The sequence below is a fragment of the Diachasma alloeum genome, unplaced genomic scaffold, assembly GCF_001412515.2.
Source record: "Diachasma alloeum isolate Michigan unplaced genomic scaffold, Dall2.0 Dall_scaffold_00326, whole genome shotgun sequence".
Taxonomy (NCBI): Eukaryota; Metazoa; Arthropoda; class Insecta; order Hymenoptera; family Braconidae; genus Diachasma; species Diachasma alloeum.
The window spans coordinates 524,558-541,395 of record NW_021680465.1 but is presented as its reverse complement, the minus strand read 5'-3'; the positions used below and the strand labels follow the sequence as shown (position 1 = coordinate 541,395).

At 38.0% G+C, this 16,838-nt stretch overlaps 3 protein-coding genes across 5 annotated transcripts in view; all 3 read right to left on the bottom strand.

Moving 5' to 3' along the window:
• Positions 1–398: 398 nt before the first annotated feature.
• On the bottom strand, positions 399–6,797 carry LOC107040293. The gene is made up of 3 exons (XM_015260321.1): positions 6,542–6,797; positions 3,462–5,085; positions 399–1,732 (listed from the first exon to the last, which is right to left on the bottom strand). Exons 2-3 carry the CDS (start codon positions 5,022–5,024, stop codon positions 1,511–1,513), a joined length of 1,785 nt encoding a protein of 594 aa, XP_015115807.1. The 5' UTR covers positions 5,025–5,085; positions 6,542–6,797; the 3' UTR covers positions 399–1,510.
• Positions 6,798–7,639: 842 nt separating this feature from the next.
• Positions 7,640–11,687, bottom strand: LOC107040254 (sorting and assembly machinery component 50 homolog). The gene is made up of 6 exons (XM_015260262.2): positions 11,233–11,687; positions 10,839–10,916; positions 9,691–10,187; positions 8,870–9,239; positions 8,342–8,636; positions 7,640–7,989 (listed from the first exon to the last, which is right to left on the bottom strand). The coding sequence occupies exons 1-6, from the start codon at positions 11,251–11,253 to the stop codon at positions 7,805–7,807; spliced, it is 1,446 nt and encodes a 481-aa protein (XP_015115748.1). The 5' UTR covers positions 11,254–11,687; the 3' UTR covers positions 7,640–7,804.
• A 276-nt stretch (positions 11,688–11,963) lies between these two features.
• Positions 11,964–16,838, bottom strand: part of LOC107040253 (anoctamin-4) — a 12,303-nt gene continuing 7,428 nt past the window's right edge. For all 3 annotated transcript variants that reach the window (XM_015260261.1, XM_015260259.2, XM_015260260.2), the window contains 3 exons: positions 14,404–15,383; positions 13,155–13,917; positions 11,964–12,695 (listed from right to left, as the gene is read on the bottom strand). In XM_015260261.1, coding sequence (XP_015115747.1) covers positions 12,384–12,695; positions 13,155–13,917; positions 14,404–15,383 — 2,055 coding nt within the window. In that variant the 3' untranslated portion in view covers positions 11,964–12,383. The remainder of the gene's footprint in view (positions 12,696–13,154; positions 13,918–14,403; positions 15,384–16,838) is intronic.

Genomic DNA, 16,838 nt, shown 5'->3' with positions numbered 1-16,838 from the left:
CCCATTCCTTCCTTTCGTCATCGTATGTCCAATTAGTTAAGGTAAACGACCGATCCGCGGAGGATGTTATCCAGACAATTGTCATTATCTCCCCTCCACCGAGTCCTCCTCAATCCCAAAGAGACAAAGACAACAAGTTGTCACTCTCGTAACAGTTGGATAAAAACACGAAGAATGTTGACAAAATCACGTGAATGATTTGTTGAATTCACCTCGAAGAAAAAAAAAATAGAGGTGCACCTTCGTTTATCATGTACTTAGGTGATCATGTAATGTACCCTTGACACAGTTACTCTTGTATAATTAAAACCCATTGGTCGTTGGTTCTCGCAAGTTATGGGAAAACCAGAAGGAAGCGACGCAATATTTTTTTTTCCCCTCAAAGCCAAGCCCAGAAGTCATTGCGAATATAATTAATTTTATTGATTAACACAGGTAACTGTAATTACACAATCTTTTGTCACTTAACTATTCGGACAGTGATTTTAAAATAATATTGATTTATGCAGATAATTTTGGATTGTTAGAGACAAATGAAAAAGTATGGGATATACAAAGCTGCATAAATTACTTTTTCCATTTTACACTTTTTTTCCTTTATATTACACTTATCTAGGCGAACGATTCACTTATTTACTCTTTATATTTATACAGATAGATGAATATGGTGTAGGTACTTCATAATGCGATTTAGTTATTCTACTATAATTATTAACAGAAGAGTTAATGCCTGGAGAATTTGACCATCTGATGAAATTAATTTGCTGGAGAATTATAACGACATTTAATAAATATTCAACACCAATAATTTTTCATTTATTGCACAGGAAAATTGTAATAGAATTTTTTTAGAAAATATCAACAATTTTCATGAAAACAATTTTTTTGGAAACAATTCTCTTGCTTCTGCCAGAGAATAGTTTTTTTTTTGAATAGCAAAAAAATTGGGTTTGAAAATTTTTAAAATCAATTATTTTCTCGTGATCACCATGGTAACAAAGGAGTCAACAAGCGAACAACTGTCTCTTCGAATTAACTCAAGTGAAGCATATATTAACTATGAAAACTCTTTTACATCGATTAATTATCCTGTATTTACATGTCGAGAACGTTTTATTGAAGAAATCCGAAGAGAATCATCACACTGAACAGCTTGTTATTAAATTTAATTCAAATATTGATCCTTCTGAATGGATTTCCATCATTAAACCTCAATTTTAGATTTTTTTTCTAATCAATAAACAGAGAATGGAATAGTTAAATCGGTTAAATAAGAAAATTGTGGTACACGAAATTAAACTAATCGACCATAATTTATAATCCTCCACCATATTGCACCCGTGTGTCTCGGACCAATACAATATATCCTTAAATTATAATAACAAACGTAGTCTTTAAAATCCTTCTCCTATGATGATGAAAAATTGATTTTAGTTGCAGCGTTCTCCTTTATTTTCACTCTTTAAATTTTTAATTCTTCTATTTTTTTTTTTAATTTCATTAATTTTCCCTATTTTTGTATCGACTCGTCGACGGAAAAACGATCGTGCCAAATGCATTCACGGTGTTTAACAGTCAGGATGGGATCCAACACACGTCCAATACAATTTATCCTGACTCGGAAACGGTCCCGATCTCGGGCCATTTGCTCCCAGGGGCCTCTGCGTGCTGCACGATACGCGTAGTTCCATTGTATCATCGTGTGAACCGTTGGCTCGAGATTGAAGCGGACCTGTAAACACAGAGAATTCATGAGTCACGTGAAATTGATGATGAAATGGGGGGAATACTCGTTGCAACATGGAACTAAATCAGTCAACAATTATTTGCAATTGAGGCGTGTTGTGGAATTGAGATGAGAAATTTTTTGTTCAAGAGTTTTTTGTTGAGCCCATTGAGAGCTACGAAAATGATTTTCATAAAAAATTTTATATCTTTAGTTTTTTAGATTTTTTTGAAAAACTCATGTTCGAAAGAATTAATTTATCACTTCGCTGCTGATTCCAATCTACTTTTTTCATAAATATCTCATAATCCATTGTAAATAGAGGAATTCTCATGGAATCTATGTTTTTAAGTTCAACTTCACTTCAGAATCATTGCAAGAAAGATGACAAAATTCAGCAAAAGCTGTAAAATAAATTTATTCTTTTTTCAATTTCCCTTTACAATCCTTTAAAGCAATTTCAAAAGCAATAAACATTCACGATTTTCCTTGTACCGTATGAAAGCCATAAAATGGCTGCAACATTCAATCAATGTAAAATAATAAACAAACTGGGAAACGAAAATTGTTTGTGAATGAGTGCAAATACAAAGCAACAATTCTGTCGCTTCGTTTTATCCTCGTATCACATTCTATTTTCGTTCTCTTTATTCAGTCAGATCCGAGTTTTTTTTGCGATTGTCGCATTCAATGCACAACAAATGACGTTCCGAGCGCTGGGAGTAAATGGATATGGAATGATGAAGCATGAGAATTCTTTTGTACTTCCTTTTTGCTTTGAAAATACTGCCTTCTATATTGATTGATTCATCAAACATTCGCCAGTTGCTCGGGTTGCTAAGACAAGCGATGTATAGATGGATTATGCAATACTTATGATTATCATAACGATAAGTAAGCGGAAGAATTTCACTCGATAAGGCGTGACTCCACGAAGTTGATGAAAGATCAAAAAATTGAGAAACTTCGTCTCTTCATTTTTTATCGCTAAAATCGAAGGATAAATTTTCCAATCGAAGCAGAGGAGATAATGCGAATTCCGCAGAGTTTACTGTCAATGTTTACAATCAGTATATTTGAATAACAATTATTCAAGTGTACAAATCACAGCATGAAATGTGTAAAGCAACACAAACAGAAATGCCCCAAGGCCTCAGGTCGTTAAAATTTTTATTCTCGTTTTTAGCCTTGAGAATGTCATGTGACAAATTTCCTGGACTTGAAGTGTTCTTTTTTTACTCAGACATTTTGTAAACGATAATTTAATGCAGTTGTGAAGCGGTAGAACAACGGAACTAGTTGATTTTCTGGTTCTTATTGAATATTCAATCACTTCTATTATTAAATGAGGGAATTTAAGAGGAAATGTTGAGAGCTTTTTTTTCTTTACATTTTCTTCTGAAGTGGTTTGTTAACGAGATAAATTCGGGATTAAGAGATTAATATCAAGTTGAAATTTTAGTTTAATTATAATTCAGATCTTTTTGCAGCTTCGATTTTGTTGTGCAAAAAAAAAGTCCGAATGAAGATTTTCCTAGTTCTCTTACAGTGGTGGAAAGATATTGAAATTTCATGGACTGTTAACTAGTAATTTTCAGGAGAGTGAAACTGAATTCGATTTAGGGGAAAAATAAAATTTCATAGTTCACCGAAAATTTTGAAGGTTTAATCGATCTCAAATTGATAATTTTCAGTGCATAGAATGTTGAATTCTAAATTATGTGTTGCATCCCACCTTTTGCTCAGCCCTCTCCTCCTCCTCTTTCTCCTCATCCTCATCGCTGCTGTCCCCAAAATCGTACTCCTCACTACCACAACCGTCCTCTGACTGATACTCTGACTCATCCTCAAAGACAATGCAGCAACTGTCCTCTGAGTCAATGGAGCTCTCCGAGAGCAATCTCTGTCTGAAGTCATGAGTAATCGGTGATAAGACGTCCTCCTTGCAGTCGGGTCGGAACCTCACCCTGTACGACAGCTTTCCCCTGTCGGGACCCCTGACCTTCCTCCCCCTCTGGGTCCTCCCCGACTCCCCAAGGACGAACGTCTCAATGAACATGGGATACTCCGGTATGTGATATGCATCAGCATCTCTGCACTCCCCATCGACAATCGGTATGCGACAATGGACTTCCTCCGAGGAGTCATCCTCCATCTCCTCCCACGCACTCAAGTCATCCTGAATGTTCGAATAAAGATTCTGCTTGGTCCTCTCCTTTCTGTGCTTCGACTGACTCACCCCAGACTTTCTCAACTGATATTTGCCCCTGGCTTTGCCCCTGCTTCTGGCTATTGTATTGGGTTTTCGTCGAGTTTTCTGGAGGTGAGGCCTCTTCGAAGGTATTCCACAGTCCATCCTGTCGAGGGTGTCGTCTACTGCTGAGAACGACACACCAGCACTCCCTTCCATCCCACAATTTTTATCGTCAATCTTCGCTTCTGTTTTCTCCTCCTCCATTCTCACGAGCTCTTCCTCAATTTTAGTTCGCTTCATGTCTGAATTTATATCTAATTTATCGATTGTTTCTGGGGTTGTGGCCTCCAGGTAATTATTCTGACTCTTCGTTTTGAGGCTTTTCCCCTCCTCCATCCTCGCGAGCTCTTCCTCAATTTTATTTCGTTTCGTATCTGAATTTGTTTCTAATTCATCGATTATTTCTGGGGTCGTGTCCTGAAGGTAATTATTCTGACTCTTTATTTTGAGGCTCTCCTGAATTGCCAGGTTCAGGTCGTTGGACTCGTTGAAGGAGTTTATTGATTCCTGGGCGTCTTGGAGGCCCTCGATCCAACTCTTGGCGAGATTATTCACGTCCAGAAAGCCCTTTCCCCCAACTCTTTCAGCCAAGATCTCGGCGATGTTTGATTTTGAGTTGTAGGGGGAGCTCTCTTGAATTTCGTCGAAGAGTTTTAGGGGCTCTGGTGCCTCGTGATCACCACTTGTGGTCAGATTCTTCAGAATGTACTCCGGGGAGATGATACCCTCGTTGGAGACAACTGTTACTGACAGTGGATTGTTTATCGAGGACATGAAGCTCGGAATTTTTGATACCATACTTCCTAGGGAGCCGAATATACCGATCATACTTCTGAGTATTGTGTTGTCCTTCTTCTGGAGGGTGGGGTTCACACGGGCGTCGTCCATACTCAGGGAGTGACTCATTCTGTAGCCGGACGGGGGTGTCTCCATGGTCTTCATACTCTGGGCTGTCCACATCTCTCTGATTGGGGGGGAAATGCCGAAATTCTTGTTTGTAATTTCTAGGTTTAGGGAGAGTGAACGTCTGGGTGTTATCTCCATGGGGCGGATCAACAGACGTTAGGGTGCATCAACAGTCCACCAGTCCCTCTTCTCTGAGTCACTGGAATTGAGAGGGCCATTGTTAGCTGATGATTCAGGGATTTTTAATGGGGAACAGCTTATTTGGGGGGAATCGTTAGTTGTAAAATGCGATAGCGTGAACGAAATGAAAAATATTCCAAGTGTTTTTTCAAATTTAGAATAGACTACACTATGGACTCAACCATTTTCCATCATCAAATTTGGTAATTAGAATGCGTAAGAAAAATTTGAAAAAAAGAATGAATATTCAACGTCATTCAAATTACATTTTGCACAGAATTATTTTCTTTAACATTTGTTGTTTATAAATAAATAATTTAAGGTGGTAAATTATTCATATTAGGATTTCAGGAGAAAAATAGCCAAAGTACTTGGATATCTTTAAATATATGGATTATACTAAATTAAAATAGCACTTTCAGTTAGGTAACAGGAAAATGAAGTTGCAATAAAAAGTCTATTTTTTCATCATTAATTTCTCAATCATTTTAATAACGAGTCCACATCGAGACATTTTTTAAAGAAATTTTTTCTTCCCAAAAATACGAATTAAAAGCCAAAATTAAGAGTGAGAACTGGAAATTTGATGATTCAGTAGGATTTTCAATTCTTCCAATCATTAATTCTCAAAGTATCTCCATGACGAATTGTTCTACGACAAAATATCAATAGATAGACTTCTAAAAAATACCTTTTGCTACAAAAAATAAGTTCTTCGACATTTTTTCTGAAACCAAACCAACCCTCCAGCGAGAAATACCCGATTATTTAAAAAAAAAATTCTTTTCCAAAACTCATAGTTCGGCCTTGAATTCTCTTTATTATGTTAAAAAATTCCCTTCTAAAAATACGACAAACTAAAAATGGAGGGGCCGGCCCACCACTTCATCTAAAGATGAAGCTTCAACAAAAAAAAATCCCCCAATTGCATTCAGATATCGTTATAAAAGCACTAAAATAAAAACGTTTAAAAAAATTTTAAAAATAAAATGAACCGTTTGTTGACGAAATTTCGTAAATAATTTTGCAATCCGTTGCATTTATCAATTTCGGTTATTGAATCTGACACTTCCGGTACTCAAAACCCCCGAAAATGTCCAGATGTCAGTCATTCGCCCGAGACCAAACCCCCCACATCCTTAATAAACCTGAAAAAAAAACATTTCACGCGTAGATAACAGCGGGAATCCGCGATAATGAGGCGCATCATGACCTCTTTGAGGCTGACGCAAACACTCAATGTTGGGATATAATTAATGACAGTGAAAGTGGGATTATTTCGATGTATTTTCAGGTTATAAAATGTATTTTTAGTTCACGAAGGGATGAAAATACATCGAGTGACGAAATTAGAGCATTGAAACCTGTTTTGGTTGCTCTTTGGGCGGTATTCAGGGAACATTTGGGGTTTCCCGATGTTCACAGCCATATGACTTGTAATTTGATTGCACGAGTGAGTACAAAGACATACTTACAGCAAGGACAAACTCTATGAACGTGATCACTGCACTGTGCGTCGTTCCAAGGTCTAAAACACTCAAAATCTTTGCGTTTTTTACTGTTGATCTGCGAGATAAATGAATTATTTTCAATGAATTCTTCCAGATTGTTGTTGACAGTAATTTCGATTGATTCCATTTTAAAAAGGCACATTTTTTTTATTACACGAACGATAACGATAAGTCTTAAGCGGCCATTTTCAACTTAGTGAATGTAATGTGCGCAAATGCTCTTGCTCTTGGGTTTTGTGTGGCGGGACAATGGCGCTACGAGCAGTCGGTGAGTAAACGGCGCAATTTCGAATGATTGGGGGAGAATTCTCGAGAATATACGCGAAAGGTGGGATTTTTTCGCGGATTTTTCGCATGACGAAACGATATTTTTCCATCATTTTTGACGATTTTTTGGCTGCGAGAGGATTTTTGGGCTCTTTTGGGGTGACGCAATGGGCCAGGGGAATTTCTGAAATGGAAAAATGTAGCGGAGATGGGGAAAATCATTCTGAGAAGCGAATGTGAGTCATGATTCTATGATGTATGTTGTTGATTGCCTTGGTGCTGCATTTGTTTCTCGGTGAATGACAGCTCGAACGTTGGATTCGTCTGGTTTTGTGTTGAGGGACGAAGGAAGAGCTTTACAATTGTATAGAAGAACTTAGACTGCATTCTAACAATCTTGAGTGACTGGAGATTACGATGAAATCATTTTTTTCGCAATCTTTTGTGAATTTCAATTATTGCAGTGTGAGTTTTTGGTGAATATCTCTGAAACGAGAGGAGATAGCAAAATTTTCATATGAACCTTTTTTGTAGCTCCAATTCTACTCTACAAAAAAAGTCCTCATGAAAATTCCGCTATGTCTCTTCATTTCAGAGATATGCAGCAAAAATTAGAGTGTGAAAAAAAATTAGCATCGTTTCATCTTGATTTTTTTCTAAATATCTTCAAAACTAAAAAGATAGTGAAATTCTCGTGAGAAAAAATTAGTTTCCGGGAGAGAATGATGATAAAATGAGCTTGCAGGAAAATTGAGTCATCTCGTCGTTAAACTGACGCAATAATCACACCACTTGTTGATTTGATCTTTCTCTTTTTATTCAAAATAATTCTTCTAAACATGTGATGATAACAACCCGATGGTGTCCTGAGATTAAATGGTGTTTTGTATTTTTCTGATATCTTTCTCATCGGAATAAAATATGTCAAATGTACAAGCACTATCTGGTAACGAGGGGAGTTCATAAGTATTGGAGCCCAATGCCGAATTGATACTGCTGGAAAACGTCGAGTCGGGTCAGTGATAATGGGTACACTAGGTTCAACTCGATTCGGGCTATCCCCCCTATTCTCATAGCTATTCCTGCACCCGTTGACCATCGCACGTTGTCTGTGAAGAGTCTCATGTTTTGAGAGTAATCACCATCTGGGGAAAATGAGATAATCATTTACTAGATAAAAAATCGTTGATTAATTATTCCTCAATTAATTCTCCCTCTCGAGAGAGAAAAAAATCTATTTCCGTGTTTGAAGAGTTTAATTCATCATTTTTCACTGAAAAATTATTAAATGAACTTCTCAAATATAGAAAATGAATTGTTGGATTGAGAATATTTTTTTTACTGGTGATATCGCAGGGAGTCCCAACGACTTTAATTAAATTGGAAAGGATGAAACGTTTCTAATCAATTAATTGATGAATTCTTAATCTCCAACTGAATTCATCAGCGTAAAAACAAAAATTAACATTAATTGGGGGCTTTAGTTTGTGTCTTTACCTTTTTGAAGATTGATATTCCCCAAGTTTCCACCATTGATAAACCCATGTAATCTGAACAACTCGCCAAAGCTATTCTTCCCCGGCCTGAATGGCAGTGGTGTGTAGAGGTGAAGGGCAAGGGCCCAGAATGTGTTGCCACCTATGGCGTTACCCTCGTTCCTGGGGCCACAGCCTCTCATGGCAAAGCCACGAACGTTCATGGGACCCCCGAGGAAAAAATTGTCGGCTATGTTGATCTGCATGTCGTTGCTGATTCCACGGAGGAATCCAGCTTGTGCACCGAGTTGAAAGCTCTAAAAAATTCCAACAATTTCATTTCGTTTCTCGTAGATAACTTCCACATAATTTTAAAGTCATTTTTTTATTGAGTGAGTGAGTCTTGATGGAATTATGTGAAGTTATTGTTATGAGATTCATAAAATCATGATGAGAACAAATAGCCAAAGCTATAAATAACTTTTTTAACGATTCATTAATTTAATTGAAATGGAATTCTTTAAATTTGTTATGACATTAATGAACTCACAATGAAATCAAAAGGTGTATAATTGCTCTGCAATGTGAACCCATATTTCATGAAGCCAATGTCTCCACCTAGTCCAGCTAATTCAGTGGTGAACTGCACCAGTGATCCACTGGTCGGAAATACTTTGTCATCCCTTTTATCAATCGAACAGATGTGTCTCAATGCTGACTTTAAACTCGGTCCACACTGTTCGCGAACGTGAAATGAGGCTGATTTTGCAGCGATTATGTCTCTGTACGAGGCTTCATACTGGAAATTGTGTTTTAGGAGGCCAGGGGTTATGCCCAGATCCAGAAGAAACCCGTGGTCTTTCTCTTTGTAGCCGGACCAGGGCACATCTGTCGCTGTTGTATATACACTCGCGGTTAATCTGGATAACATAATTAATCCATTATTATTGAGGGTCTGGTAGCAAGTTATATGAGGAAGCATTTTTTTGCAGCGTTACTCAAATTCCATTTTGCACGGAATCATTATTTTTTTAAACACTCGTTGTTTATAAGTAAATAATTGAAATTGCTTAAACGTTCGGAAATACTATTTTTTACCCATGAACTCGATTTCTGGTGAAATTCTGACTGAATAAATTTGTTGCGATTCCAAACGAATGATTTTTATGGTGGGAAATTGAGTCTTTATGAATTATTTATAAAGAATGCTCGTAATTTTCAAAAATTGCAATTTTTACATTATTTCATTAATCCTCCTCCAAAAGTAAACTTTCTATTTTTGTTTCAAATTGAAAAGAAAATCAAATGAATTAAAATTAAATAAATTAGATGAAATTTCACAAATTAAATAAATTTTCGTAATTTGCTTACACTTTGTGCAGCCAATCATCAACAAATGGCTTAACAGCCGATATGTTGACATTACTGGTACTCTTGGTGCCATAAGAATACTCCATCTGCAGTTTCTCACCCCTACCAAGAATATTCGGGGCTTTCGCCTGAATGAGAAGTGATCCCTCGTTATTTCCAACCATTGTGCTGACCCCTCCACTCAATCTTTTCATCTCCTTGACGTTGAAGGTGACCTCTACCCCCTCGGGGGTGGCATCGGGACCCTTGCTCGTGTCGATGGACACCCCGATGCTGTTGAAACAGCCCAGGGTCTCCAGCTTGGACTTCACTCGTTGCACATTCTCGATTACGTCGTAGAAGTCCTTTGCTTTGAAGAGCTCATTCACTTGGGCTTTCACTATGTCGTCTTTCGTGCGTTTTAGGCCGTCGATGTGGACTTTGTCGACTCTCGCACGTTGGTGGAGGTCTATCGCGTAGGGTTGCTCAGGGGGTTGAGGGGAAGGAACGTCTGGATTCTGAAATTATTTGATTTAAGGGTGAAACATTGAGACAATTCCAAAGGGAAAGTGAGGTTCTAGGTTTTGAGGCATTCGTTTTGAATTAATTATCTCTTCCAAAGTGAATAAATTAATTAACCATGAATTAACCTATTTTAGCTTTATTTATACTATCATTTCAATTATTAATTATCGATTGATTAATGTCTTTTGAAGTGGTTCTGGTTATTATCATGAATGAGAATGAATTTCTAGTAAATGAAAACTACTTGATGAAATTAGAAAGAATAATTCATGAAAAAATTGTTATGAACAGTAGTTTAAATAACTTTACTGAAATATTGAGATAATTTCAAATGGAAAAATCCAATTGAAGGTGTTGAGTGATGGGTTTTAGAATATTAATCAATCCATCTCTTTTCTATTCAATAATTTTTAGAAACTGATACCGAGTTTCTAATTAATGAAAATATCTAGACGAGATTGAATCAAATGATTTGAAGTCATCTACGCTGATACAATATCTCTAGTAGTATTTCATAACATCTTAGACATTGTTGCAACATATGCAGCCCCAATAAAAAAATGACTTTGATCTTCGCACAGTTTTTTGCTAAATCCAAACACAGTTTGATAATCTCAGATAACTATCTTAGGAATATAAATTACCCAGCTTTTTTCATATGAAGAATTTGACGAGAAAGGGTCTGAGGCGAAGTCTCCATAGTTTTTCGATCCACTAGGCTCCTGAAATAAATGAAAACAAAAAAAAGTGATGAATTTTTCACTGAGCAAAAAAAATTGTGACAAGTCATGAAAATTGTGTTAACGGAACACTGGGTTTGCATTTATTATTTATATTTATATTTATAGATTTTATCGTCCCACATAACAGCTGATTTCATGAATGAAAATAGCCCCAGAACTCCGGTCACTGTAAACCTGAATCATCAGTCTGGTGAACCCATCGAATATTATTAGCTATTACGTTATTATCCCTGAATTCTCAGGAATTAAAATGATTGAATTAAATGAACAGGGAGAGGTTAAACTCGAAGTCTACCTTGGCATGAACAGTTCCCATTATCCAGTCACGATGAATTTTATCCTAATGGAGCAATTTGCTATTCCAATGCTCAGAAATTCCTGCCCATTTGGGGAGTTATTGGTATTTTCCTTTTTTTATTATTTCTGATTTTGTCGATGAAGATGTGCCGATTGGAGTAATTTATAAAACAGAACTACGAGGACAGAACAAACGAGCGAGAATACGACCGGCGCACTGTTCTGTACTGTTGAAATATACGGTACCTAAATTTCAATTGAGGTTAGAAAAGGAAGAAAAATCATGTGTGCACGCAACACGCGGTGTTTTGATTTCCAGCCAATTGTTCTAATCGTCGAGGTACATGTTGAAGTGAATGAAAATTATAAAGTCGTTCTGGAGAGATTGTAGCCCTCGGTTCCTATTTTTTTCCCCCCAAAAAATATGTAAAACCCCGTGAACCGCCTTTCATTTGCAAGGGGACTCATGGGGAAGAGGTGAATACATTTTATGTCCGAAGAAATTTTGATCCTTGGATTTTGATCTTTATATTCTGAGTTCTCTCTCTTTCTCTCTCTCATTTGCTCTGGCCCTCTCTTATGCTCTCCTCCGCTCTTTCTCGCACTCTAATTTGAAGATGTTTTACAAGAACAAAAATGTGAATTGAATTTCTATTTATTTTGATGAAACTAAAATGAATGATTGTGTGATGGGGGTAGATAAATTTTTTTAAAACATGAAGATACCCATAAATAAGTCTTTATTCTTCAATAAAATATAAATCGCCATACATTAAAAATATATTCAGATCCTTTTCCAGAGGTAGAGTTTCAAATTCGTTTGTATATGTATTATCACCAATAACTATTTACGGTTTGTGTATAATATATAAATCTTTGTGCGAATAAGTACTTTGAATATCATAAAATATCAATTTTCTTGACTAACGAGCTTTCAAAGCTCTGAACATAATTATCGTTAAATATCACTGGATATTGAAATATCATTCACACGAGACATGAATAACAGAAAAATTCCATTAAAATTGCACGAATTTCAGAATGAAGAATCGATCAGGAGAAGAAACTTAATTATAAGAGTTAATAGGCCGGATTAAATTTTGAAATAAATGTTGAACATTGAAAATAAAACAAATGGATGAATAAAGATTAAAGTGCAGCTGGACCAGTTCGTGGAGGTGCTTCGGGGGTAGCTGGACTCCCATGCACCTCCAGATCGAAATCAGACATTGACAGTGAGTCTCTCAACACTCGATTCAATCTGTCAGCATTTTCGTTAATATAAGTACGTCTTTGAACAGCTTCAGGCTCGTCAACTCCCCTTTCACAGGCCCTGAGAGCCTCTCGTTGGATTATTATTTCATTTGTGATGTATGCCTCACGTCTTACTCTATCACGAAGCTCTGGGCTCATGTCTGGGATGCACCAACGGACTAGAATCATCACTAAAGCAACAGTATTCTGAAATCAAAGACGAAAAGGAAAAGATTAAAAGAGTGAGACTGAATTTTAATTAATTTCATGTTTCTTAATTGAAAGTTCGGGTACAATCATCTCGATCATGAGCCATTGCAAGAGGAAATTCCACCAGTTTTGAATAAAAATGTTCAGTATTGAATAAATCCACAGTTAAAGAAAAAATACATTTTTTAAATTGACAATGTTCTAAGCTACAGAAAAAGTTCTTCGAAGTTTTCCGTCACAGTATTAACAGTTTTTGGCTGAAATTTCTGTACACTTCTTGGAAATTTTTATCACATTATTGTTTTACTGGAATTTCACGGAGTTTTAAGAAATTTGGTCAATGAAAATTCAGAATTTTATCGTAAAATCAGTGGAAACGTTAAATTTCCATTCAATTATTCCACAAAAATTGATATGAATGATGAAAATTCCGGTAAATATATCCGTAAATTTCACCTCAAACACAACGACGAACGCCAGCCTCGCGGCCAAGATCCTCCAGTACATGCTGGTGACCTCGTACTCCCCATCCTCCCCAGGTCCTCCCCTGAAGTCCGGATACCTGCAGACCTCCACGACCCTCCCTCCCACATCCTGCGGTCTCACCCCCTCCTCAAAATCCGAAGTATTGAACTTGGACAGCGAGTACTCCAGGAATCCATCCAAAGACCCATTCTCCGAGACACTCATCTGATAAACAATCTTCGGAATGAAGTTAGAAGTGAATGCGATGATGAACCCATTGGTGATGACCGACAGTTTTGCGACAGAGTCCAATATTCTGTACCAGATGCCAATGTCCCTGACCCTCTGTCCAACGGGTCTTCTGTACATGGTCAGGAGTTTCTTGGCGTCCAGCCGCATCTCGAAGACATTATTCAACAGAGCGAAGAAAGGGGCCAGGGGAAAGGCAGCCACGAATATCGTGACGAAACCATACTGCAGGACCATCTCGAGATACTCTGGAAATAAACTCCTGGGACCCCACTCCACTAGTTTGTAATCCCTCACCCATGGAGGAAACTTCCGAAAGCTTCTCTCTTGTTTGAGGGAGTCATCAGGCTTGACGTGAACCTTCCAAGTGTTCAGCCACTTGTAGAAAAGGGGAAACATCATCTCCAGGAAGGAATTCATCGCCTGTTTTCCGATCATTATGATACTCAGTTGGATGCACAGCTCGGTTAGACAGCCACCAGGGCCACATTCCTCTTGTCTGTATCTGCAGGAAGACATATTATTACTGGTGAATCAGGAATAACAATTATTTATTGCTGTGGAGCGAGGAGTTGAAAGACAAAAATTAAATTTCATTACTGAAATGAGCAAACTTTCTTCTAGAAAGAGTTCGAACATTTTCTTCAATTCGCATGAAATTTTTTCATTGTTGGAGACGTATTTCATTCATTAAAATTATTACAACCGACCTCACAGAATTGTTGAATAATAATTTTAAAAAATGAAAAAAATGGAGAATTCAATGTGGAAGAAGTTTTCTTTTGTGTAAAACTTGGGATAATTTATTTAGAATCGCTGTGATGACCGCACATGGCTGGAACGTATTTCTTATTTCAAATAAATAATGAAAAATCGATCAATTACAAACAAATAAAAATCCCTGCCTTCTTTGAAATAAAAAATGGGTATCCAATGGTTTTCTTAACGTCCCCGCTTCACCACTCCATTAAATGAAACAAATCATAAACACCTGAATAATCTGTTATAAGTGCTGGGATGTCCCGCAAATTTCCCCTTGAAAAACGCGATGTAGAATATCGAAGCGTAATAATTGACGAACTGAAGCAGATAAATCTTGAGCGTTAAACTGTCGTCGAACTCAGTCTGGGTCCTCAAGAGCTCCATTTCGGTGAGGTACTCTGCCAGCCAGACGTACAGCCAATTGAAGAGAACAATGCAGCAGAGATTGAGACAGGCAGCGGTGGCAGTGGTGAAGAGAATGGCATTACTCGTTATCGCTGATTGCCCGTAGACACTCAGTGTCGTTAAAATGGACATTCTGTACAGAATGACGCCGATTACAGCCGCCATGGCGACAGCTATCAGCAGTAGAACAACGGAGAATGATAGAATTGTTGCTGGCAGTCTCATGCTCCAGAAGGGAACAGTCGGTTCCACTGTATTCGTTATCACATTCACGGATTTTTTCTTCACGTGGGAGAGCCGCGCGAGGTATTGGGGCCTCGGATGCTCCTCCTGGGCGTCGAGACCCGTCAGATCCCACCTGTGGGTGATCTCCGCCGAGTACTTCTTCCACAGCTCGAGGAAGAGGGTCGCCCAGAGGGACATGAAGATTGCGAAGAAAACTGTCGAGGGATTGTCGAAGAGATACGTCAGTCTACCGTGGAAACACGTCTCACGCAGGTCCCAGTAGCCGCATATTTTGTCACAGAGGGGACACATGTCGATGGAGGTGTTGCCGTGGCAGATGTCCTCGCTGGGTTGGTTTGACGACAGGCTGATGCAGCCGTAGGCGAAGGAGAGTAGCCCCATCAGACTCGCTGGCACAAGCATGTGCGTGTAGAAACCCAACCAGGCGAAGTAGAGGCCGATTTTCACGCCGAAGTACTCTTTTATGTAGTCCAGGGGCTGGTAGTGGAGGAATCTTCGCAGGCTCGCCCAGTGGGTGTACAGGAGGTAGCGCATGGAGTCTGGGGTGCGCAGGCTTCCCTGGAACAATCGGACTGGGTGAAATTTTTGGTCCAATTGAAAACACCTTCCAAGCGCCAATTTTGCGGTCATAAAAAGCAGTAATATTTTCAAAATTTTTTGTTTTTATTTAATTGACAATGTTTCGAGTGCTGAATGCACTCCTCTTCAGGGCCAAAATCGTTTATCTACAGAAATCAAATGTAAAAGTCGGAATATTGCGGAGTAATCGTCAGTTGAAAATTGAAAATTAAAAAGAATTTCATTTGCAATGTTACTTGAAAATAGCAGAATATTTACTCAGTGTCAGATCTTGGATTTTTCCCGGGGGGAAGTCGACTTTCGCCAAAATCGAATTTTTTCGCCAAGTGAATGTTGATTCCGTATTTATTGGCCCCTATTATGCCAATGAAACCCTCAGTAGCGCCATATATGTCGAAATAAAAAAATTTTTTTTCACCCGGAGCCAAAGTGTCAGATCTTGGATTTTTCCAGGGGGAAAGTCAACTTTCGCCCAAAATCGAATTTTTTAACCGGGTGACCGTTGATTCCAACTATTTAAGTGACGGGCTATTCAGAACTCTCAAAAGTATGTGGAAAAAGTGAAAACTGAAAAAGTTTTTTTTTTCAGATTTTCAAAGGGTCAGATTTTCCGTTTTTCCAGGGGGAAAGTTGACTTTCGCCAAAATCAAATTTTTTAGCCGGGTGAGCGTTGATTCCAACTATTTAAGTGACGAGCTATTCAGAACTCAATTTTTTAGCCGGGTGAACGTTGATTCCAACTATTTAAGTGACGAGCTATTCAGAACTCTCAAAAGTATGTGGAAAAAATGAAAACTGAAAAAAAAAAATTTTCCCCGGGGGCCCAAGTGTCAGATCTTGGATTTTTTCAGGGGGATGGTCGGCCAAAGGGTCACGAGGGTCAAAGTGTCAGATCTTGGATTTTTCCAGGGGGAAAGTCGACTTTCACCAAAATCGAATTTTTTAGCCGGGTGAACGTTGATTCCATCTATTTAAGCGACGGGCTATTCAAAACTCTCAAAAGTATGTGGAAAAAGTGAAAACTGAAAAAGTTTTTTTTTTCAGATTTTCAAAGGGTCAGATTTTCCGTTTTTCGCGGAGGAAAGTCGACTTTCGCCAAAATCGAATTTTTTCGCCAAGTGAATGTTGATTGCGTATTTATTGGCCCCTCCTATGCCAATGAAACCTTCGGAGGCACCAGAAATGTCGAAATAAAAAATTTTCATTTTCACTTGGAGCAAGGGTCAGATTTTTTAACAATTTCATTTTTTATTTAGACAACGCATGCCCGGGACAAAGGAACACGTCCAGAGGTCGAGTCCCGGGCAGTCCAAACTGATTTCTTTTACAAAAAAAAGTAGAAAAATATAGAGGGACAATTTAACATATCTTCATATTCTCCATTCGGGTATTCATTTAATTACACAGTAATAGTTATAATTATTGTGGGGGGGG